The 8,691-nt window shown below is 35.6% G+C and overlaps 1 protein-coding gene across 4 annotated transcripts in view; it reads left to right on the top strand.

Annotated features, from left to right (window-relative positions):
* The first annotated feature begins 233 nt into the window (after positions 1-233).
* Positions 234-8,691, top strand: part of SYCP1 (synaptonemal complex protein 1) — a 130,732-nt gene continuing 122,274 nt past the window's right edge. For 2 of the 4 annotated variants that reach the window (XR_001000723.1, XM_011933099.1), the window contains exons 1-8: positions 234-454; positions 873-1,002; positions 2,001-2,085; positions 2,597-2,640; positions 2,808-2,861; positions 3,910-4,074; positions 5,095-5,162; positions 6,080-6,153. Coding sequence is in view for 3 of the 4 variants with exons in the window: in XM_011933099.1 (XP_011788489.1) it covers positions 895-1,002; positions 2,001-2,085; positions 2,597-2,640; positions 2,808-2,861; positions 3,910-4,074; positions 5,095-5,162; positions 6,080-6,153 (598 nt within the window). In the remaining variant the exon portion in view is untranslated. Of the gene's footprint in view, positions 455-869; positions 1,003-2,000; positions 2,086-2,596; positions 2,641-2,807; positions 2,862-3,909; positions 4,075-5,094; positions 5,163-6,079; positions 6,154-8,691 lie in introns of all 4 variants that reach the window. The other 2 variants (XM_011933101.1, XM_011933100.1) reach the window with 1 other exon arrangement.

The raw sequence follows: 8,691 nt of genomic DNA, 5'->3' as shown, positions 1-8,691 counted from the left end.
CCTAAATGATTATATGACTTTGTAATTGTTTGCCCATCTGTTTCCTTCCTAAGATTGTGACCTCTTGGAAGGCAGAAATGGATTTTTCACTCTCAGCTTCAGTCTGTCATAGCGCCTGACAGTTTCCCCAGCATTCTTCGACAATAGCAGAAGCCTAAAGAACTCCCACTCCAAGGAAATACAGAATCTCGGAAGGAATTGTTCCTAACGAGAAGGGAAATCTCGCGAGATTCAGCTCCTGGGAGCCTGGCAAGCCCACGCAGCGACGGTTATTTAGCCGTTAAACTGCCAGCCGCGCAGGGCCCAAGCGCTCCGGGCCGCTCAGCCTGAGCGATTTCCCGCCTTTTCTGAGGTTCTGAGGCGGGAGCTATTGGTTCTTTCTGTTGCCCTTATAGACCATAGGTAGCAGTTCGCGTGGGCACGGAGCCCACGGTTTCCCGCTAGTTCTTCAAAGGTGAGGGCAGGTGCCCCGAGTTCTTTTCTTGGGGACTGAGCCCAGAGCGGGGCGATATTGTGCTACTGCACCTCCGCGCCGCAGCCCGCCGCCGTTTTCTTTTGGGTAGTGGTCCAGGAACTTAAGACAGTTCCTCCTGGCGATGTGATGGAATTTAACAGGGCAGGAGAAGGGAAGGGGCTTTCTTTTTAGGCCAGCGTGGCGGCGGGCGGTGGGGCGAAAGGGAGAAGGAAACGCGGGTTTATCCCTTTGCCCACTCCGCGGTAAGCGACGTTGTAGGGCTCCACTCTAGCGAGAGCCCCATGGATTCCTTTTTTTTAGCCATTTAGTTTGTAAACATCACTTTAAAGAATACATAGTGTATTCACGGCACACGGTGAAAAAAACTTTCCTTCCCCTCCTGCCCCCAGGGCAGTAGATATTTACAACCGTAACAGAAAATGGAAAAGCAAAAGCCCTTTACGTTGTTCGTACCACCGAGATTAGGCAGCAGTCACGTGTCTGCGGTGAAACCTCAGACCCTGGGAGGAGATTCCACTTTCTTCAAGGTAAATTTCCATGTCACTCTTAATTGGACTCTTCTTAACTTTAGGGAAATGAAGAAAAGTGTACTTTCTTCCTGGTGGTGTTTTATAATTATTTCTTCTCAATAAACGGTCTCATTTACCCAAGAATTTTGAATGCCATTACTTTAAATGAACAGTGAGCATTATTATGTAGGCATCATTCATTTAAATAATAACTGCTGCCGTAGAACTCTGCATACATAGTGGAACCTGCTTATTTTAATCCTCCTTCTTTCCGTATGTGATTCGAGGCAACTATAGGACAGATACTATGAGATAGTAAAATATGTTAGGAGAAAATTAGGAAAATTATCAAGAAAAATGAGGACTATTTGGACAAATGCCTATATATGAGTAATAATTCGTGTTGTGACTGGGCTTCAGATTTGACTCCGAGCTTCCTAGTGGGTAGGACAAAGAGGGAAATTCATTTGTGTAATGGAGTTATCATTGGATAGGCGGAATTATACCAAGTTTCCCAGGTGAAACAGAGCTTTTAAAAAATTATTTTACAGAATTTATCATCTGGATCCTTATATTGGAGATGCAATGATGCAATGAATATTTTACTTGTATATGCTGTAAAAAAATTCTTGTTGCTGCTATAGGCAATAATATATTATTAAATGCTATTCAATAAAGACAATCTTTAATTCTATCAAGGGAAATCATAAACTGAAGCAATCTGCTAATATTATTCTATACTACTAGTTAGATTTACTGTTATTCTTGAATACCTACAAAGCCATATATTGAGTAATTTATCGTTTAGCTTCATCTTGCAAGTGGAAATATCTAATTAGATTTTTTTCTTTGTTAATATAGAAAAGGCATTTGATATTTTAAACATGTATGTACTTTAAAGGATTTGCAATTATAGTGACCTCTTTAAGCAGGTGTATATTACATATGTATATATTACACTATTAGTATCAGAGTGGTATGAAACAGCATATTTAAGAACTTCTTTGTGTCTCTAGAGTTTCAACAAATGTACTGAAGATGATTTTGAGTTTCCATTTGCAATGACTAACCTCTCCAAAAATGGGGAAAACATTGATTCAGGTAAGAGCCTGGAAAAGCAGTGTATCAGCTTATATGGAAACATTGTGTTATATATATTGCTAGTTATTGAAAATATAACGTATTATATCAGTATTCTTGACACAAAAGCTAGATATAATACTTAATATAAAAAATAAGGCTGGACACAGTGGCTAACACCTGTAATTCCAGCATTTTGGGAGGGAGACTGAGAGAGGGGGATCACTTGAGGCTAGGAGTTTGAGACCAGCCTGGGCAACATAAGGAGACCCTGTCTGTACAAAACAACCAACAAACAAACCCCACCACCCCCAAAACTAGCTGGACATGGTGGCATGTGCCTGCAGTCCCAGCGATTTGGGAGGTTAAGGTGGATCATTTGAGCCCTAGAGAGTGAGCCATGATGGTGCCACTGCCCTCTAGTCTAGGCAACAGAGCCAGACGCCCTCTCTCTCTCTCAAAAAAAGAAAAAAGAAAGAGAAAGAAAAAAAGATGTTGGCATATTTAATACCTATCGTCTTTTATCTTGCAGATCCTGCTTTACAAAAAGTTAATTTCTTGCCCATGCTTGAGCAGGTCAGTTAAGCATAGTACATACAGATATAACCTATTTAGGTAATGAACTGCTTATTTGAAGAAGAAAAATGTCTTTAGTTACTGCATTACTAGTCTTCTGTATTTAATTGTTATTATTTGAAAGCTCTTATCAGAAGTATTTTCTTATAGAAACATCTTTTTTTTAGGTTGGTAATTCTGACTGTCACTATCAGGAAGGACTAAAAGACTCTGATTTGGAGGTCAGGAGATTTCCCATTCATATTAAATTTCTTATAATTGGAATATAACTTATTACCTATATGTATATTTCTTTTGAAGCTTCAAAAGGATTATTATTTGGTTAATGTTTTAAGATATATCCTTTAAAACCTTTTTTTCTGCTTCTGTATTTTTTGGGTTATGAAAGTTCCATTTATGTAGAGGCAATTTCATTTTAAACCATGAAATCAAGAAGAGGGGAAATGGGTACTATACATGAAAAGTATAGTATCAAGAGAGTATTTTACAAAATCAGCCTTTAATTAATACATGAAATTGACTGGTTGGCTGGTTTATTGTATAAGGAATTTGTAGGACATGCTATATACTTTTGATTTTAGTTACAAAGATATTTCTTATTTATGGCATCTAGATGTCTTTAAAATGAAGAGAATTTCCACAGCCTGGTAAGGTACTATATGTTTGTGGCTGTGATTATAGTACCAAACAAGTTAAAATATATAGAACTTATTTATATATTTTTATAAGAAAAAGTTATCAACCAGCAGAAATTGATGTGATTAAAAATCTCTGATATTTACAATATAATGTAGATTTAAAAAAAGGCAGGAAATCTATATAAAACATCAGACTTGATGAAAATTGTATCTTGTGTTAACTTTTATTTTTCTTGTCATTATATTTTAAACTTCATGTCCTTTAGTGAATCTTCAGACTGATTGTATAATCAAAGTGTTTCAAGACCATTGTTAAGATTTATAGATTTTTATAGTTTGATTTATTTTAGCTTTTAACCAGCCAAATTCTCTCACTAACTAAAATATTTTTATGGAGCCATTTCATTTTATTCAGCAAGGTATAATTTAGTCAAATGACCAATAACTTTAATGAAGTAAATATTGCTTTAGTAGTTTAAAAGAGTTAATGTGGCTTTCAGTATGCTATTAGTACTTAAATTGAGGAAACATTTGGTCTCAACTATTAGTATATGGATATTTTCAGTAGGCAGTCATAGTTTGGTTATATTAGAATTTTGAACAATTAATTTTTGAAAACCTATTTTAATAGAATTCAGAGGCATTGAGCAGAGTGTATTCAAAACTGTATAAAGAGGCTGAAAAGATAAAAAAATGGAAAGTAAGTATAGAAGCTGAACTGAAACAGAAAGAAAATAAGTTGCAAGAAAACAGAAAGATAATTGAAGCACAGCGAAAAGCCATTCAAGAACTGCAGGTATGATAAAATTTTGAATTGTAAACATAGTGTAGTAAATCTTATAATACTGTTGAAAGTAGAGTATTATTTGGGATAAATTGGGTTGATCTTGTTTTTGTGATGAATATTTTAAGGATACTGCTTTTTAAAAGTTACATCAATACTGGATACATTTTAACTTTAAGAATGAGCATAGAGGACAAGTTGTATAATGCTTAGTGCAAATGATTAGGGAAATAATAAATCACTTTATATAAAAATTGATTTAATGATTCTAATTTTTATAAAGACTTTCAATTTTTATTCCTATTGATGTTTTATATAAATATATTCTCTTAGAGTACAATAGTTGCAGATAACACTTTAAATTTGAAACTATGTAACTTTATTTATTTATTTTTTTGAGACAGAATCTCCCTCTGTCACCCAGGCTGGAGTGCAGTGGCAGCATCTCGGCTCCCTGCAACCTCTGCCTCCTGGGTTCAAGCGATTCTTCTGCCTCAGCTTCCCAAGTAGCTGGGACTACAGGCACCTGCCACCACGCCCAGCTAATCTTTGTATTTTTAGTAGAGATGGGATGTCACCATATTGGCTAGGCTCATCTCGAACTCCTAGACCTTGTGATCTGCCTGCCTCGACCTCCCAGAGTGCTGGGGTTACAGGCGTGAGCCACTGCGCCCGGCTGAAACTGTGTAAATTTTTGTGTAGCATAAAGTGAAAAAAATGTTGAGAAAATGTGACATTGTGTTAGGACAAAGATAAAACATTACTTCAAAATATTTAGAGAAGATAATATTGCATTAAAATATTGTTGAATGTTTTTTGGAGATGATGTAGCCATCTTTATTTTAGATTGATGAAGACCATATTCTTAAGGGAAATCATAAGCGATTACAAAAATGTTTCCTTTTTATGTGGAAAGAAAATAATTCTTTTAGACTATTGTGCATTAGTAAAGAAATACTGCTTAATGATTATATTCATGTTTACTTTTGCTAATAAGCAAAATGTGATGAACTGTTCTGTTTTATAAATTAGTTTGGAAATGAAAAAGTAAGTTTGAAATTAGAAGAAGGAATTCAAGAAAATAAAGATTTAATAAAAGAGTAAGTAGTAATTTAATGAATTTGTTCTTTCACATTTTTTATTCCAAATTTACTACTAAAATAATTTTCAAAAACATATTGAGCACTTTCTATATGTTATATAATATGAATTTATAAGTAGAATTATATCTGAGTGCTATGGAAAAAAGAAGACATACATTCTTGTGTTTGGCAAACTGTGGTCACTGACTAATAACTTCACTTTTTAAAATGTCAGGCATCAGGAATAAACATTCCTTGGTGTCAAAAAAGATGCCTGATAATTCTGTATCTACAACTACCTATATATGTTGTCTGTTTCACTGCTGCCTTGAGTACAGTACTTATAAAATAGGGCTTACCTTAGTTCCAAGTTAATTCTTACTCAAATTCCTGTTTTTGAAAATGTAACAGTTTATTTCTACAGAAAAATGATAAGTTAGAAAATTAAGTCTAACTGCCATATGTGTTAGTAACTTCAAGATAGTCACAGGTCTCATTATTCACATAATGAATGCCTAATCAGAAAGTTACCTTATTTTGTGTTTTGAAGGTTAGACATATGTTAATTTGTTAATGAATGGCCCAACCTATTCTCATTATTTTCCTTAGGCAAATCTAGACCTGTCTACTGAAAATTTATTGATAGCAACTTGGGTAGAAACTTGTTAAGGAGCTGTCACTTTTATTTGTTTATTTTAGTGGCCAGTTACTAGAACTTTTACTTTTAAAGGGAGGCAATTACTAAATCATCTTTGTTAGTAGTATAGTCAACCCACTGTTTCTTCATATAGTCATTTATGAATAATGTGATATATTCCAAATATTATAATATTTTAAAAATTTCTTAAAAATTGTAACAATATATTTCATAACACATATTGTGATTTTGCTTTGGGATCAGATTACACACAGGCGAACTCTTTCCTTTGTTTCAGGAATAATGCCACAAGGCATTTATGTAATCTACTCAAAGAAACCTGTGCTAGATCTGCAGAAAAGACAAAGAAATGTAAATATCTTTCTTGTTTTATGTGATTTTATTCATTTATTTTACTGGTAGAGGTGGAGAGGGGAAGAAATTGTCTTTTTAATTTTTGGAACCAATTCTGATTTGAACAAATTATATGTGCCTCAGACTATTTTTATGTAAGTAATAAGGAGAGTCACAGTTTTTTGAGTTTTGAAAGCTCAAAAATTTTTGAAAGGTAATACATGTCAAAAGGTATATTCTTTGTATTTATAGTTAATCCTGGTTTCAGGTAAGGTATGATTTTGAGACTAATCTTTGTCTGGAACAACTAGGAAATTCAATCAAGAATAAGATACATAGCCATGCTCATAATAGAAAATACCAGTAGAGGCTTTGCTAAAGCCATTGTATTTATGAACAGTGGTGCAATGTTTATTTTCAATCTAAATAGAATGACCAAATTTTTCCTAAAGAAACATTCTTTTGAAATATTATAATATGGTTGTGTTGTATATGTGAAAGAACAGTTTAAAAATTTTTAAGCATGTTTTCATTTTTTTAAATTGTAGAGTAGGATTTTTTTCCCATTTTGACGAAAAATAAAAATGTGTGATTATAAAAAATAATAGTCTGTATTTTTGCCATAATTTGACACTGACTTTACTTTGTTTCTGCCAAGAATCCATTGGAAAATACTGTCTACCTGCTTTTTCAGGATAGTCTCTATTTTTCTTCGGTAAAAATTTTAATTTGTATCATGCAGCTTACTCCTTAACAGCTTGGGCTTAAGGATTAGACAGCCTGTGCTCAAATTTAGACTTTCAGTCTCTGTCCACCTGGGGAGCTTGAATAATTTGAGTAAATTATGTAGTCTCTCTGTCATTCTGTTTATTAATTAAATGCCTCTTAGTGTTGTCCTGAGAATTAAATGTTAATAAATATGCTTAGAACAGTGCAAAGTGCTCAATGAATGTTGGTGCGATCTTGGCTTACTGCAACCTCCGCCTCCTGGGTTCAGGCAATTCTTCTTCCTTAGCCTTCCGAGTAGCTGGGATTACAGGCGTGCACCACTACGCCTGGCTAATTTTTGTATTTTTAGTAGAAACGGGGTTTCACCATGTTAGCCAGTCTGGTCTTGACCTCCTGACTTCAGGTGATCCTCTCACCTTGTCCTTTCAAAATGCTGGGATTATAGGCGTGAGCCACTGCGGCCGGCCGGGTTTTTTATTTTTAGTCCCTGCCTGTAGTACCTTGCTTTTTAAAACTATGTATATCTTCCAGAATGTACCATGCCACTACCAGCTCCTCTGCTATATCCTGTGTATTCAACATTCAAGATTAATTTTTCTGCCTAGATATAAAAAGTGGTGAAAAGTACAGTGATAGGGTAGAAGTATAGTACATTGGCTGTCTTGCAGAAAATAACTTGGATTAGAGAGACAAGTCTGATAGTTCTTTCTTTTTTTTCTTTCTTTCTTTTTTTTTTTTTTAGACGGAGTCTCACTCTGTGACCAGACTAGAGTGCAGTGGCACAATCTCGGCTCACTGCAACCTCCGCCTCTCAGGTTCAAGTGATTCTCCTGCCTCAGCCTCCTGAGTAGCTGGGACTACAGGCACCTGCTACCACGCCCGGTTAATTTTTTTGTATTTTTAGTAGAGACGGGGTTTCACCATGTTGGCCAGGATGGTCTCCATCTCTTGACCTCGTGATCCACCCGCCTCAGCCTCCTAAAGTGCTGGGATTACAGGCGTGAGCCACTGCACCTGGCAACTGTTCTTTCTTATATTTAGTTTTTAGCTAAGTTAGAAATCAGATGGTGAGGAAGGTTTAGAGAGCCCAACATTTTTCAAGGTTGTCTCTTTAATAGACTAAAGTTGAGGTATGTCTTGATGTGACATGTGGAAATTTTTTTTTTTTTAAAGTCTTGATATTTGCCTTATTATTAGTGTAAACTCTATACAGATTCTTATCTTAAGTTGTTGACTGGTCTTTTTGTTATTGTGGTGCTTTTTTCTTTCTTTTATTCATTCATTCAATATTTTTTTTAGTGCCTGCTATGTCATGAAATCTTCTAGATGCTGATGAAAAACAGCAGTGAACAAAGTCTCTACTCTTACAAGAGTATATATTCCATGGTGTATATGTGCCACATTTTCTTTATCCAGTCTGTCATTGATGGGCATTTGGGTTGGTTCCAAGTCTTTGCTATTGTAAATAGTGCTGCAATAAACATACATGTGCATGTGTCTTTATAGTAGAATGATATTGAATCCTTTGGGTATATACCCAGTAATGGGATTGGTGGGTCAGATGGTATTTCTGGTTCTATTTGCTTGAGGACTCACCACACCGTATTCCACAATGGTTGAACTAATTTACACTCCCACCAACAGTGTAAGTGTTCCTAGGCTGGGCACAGGGGCCCACGCGTGTAATCCCAGCACTTTGGGAGGCTGAAGCAGGCAGATCACGAGGTCAAGAGATCGAGACCAGCCTGGCCAACATGGTGAAACCCCATCTCTACTAAAATACAAAAAAAATTAGCTGGGCGAGGTGGCACGTGCCTGTAGTCCCAG

This window comes from Colobus angolensis, unplaced genomic scaffold, assembly GCF_000951035.1.
Source record: "Colobus angolensis palliatus isolate OR3802 unplaced genomic scaffold, Cang.pa_1.0 Scaffold124, whole genome shotgun sequence".
Taxonomy (NCBI): domain Eukaryota; kingdom Metazoa; phylum Chordata; class Mammalia; order Primates; family Cercopithecidae; genus Colobus; species Colobus angolensis.
The sequence above is the reverse complement of the archived record's forward strand: the minus strand, read 5'-3'. Positions and strand labels throughout refer to the sequence as shown.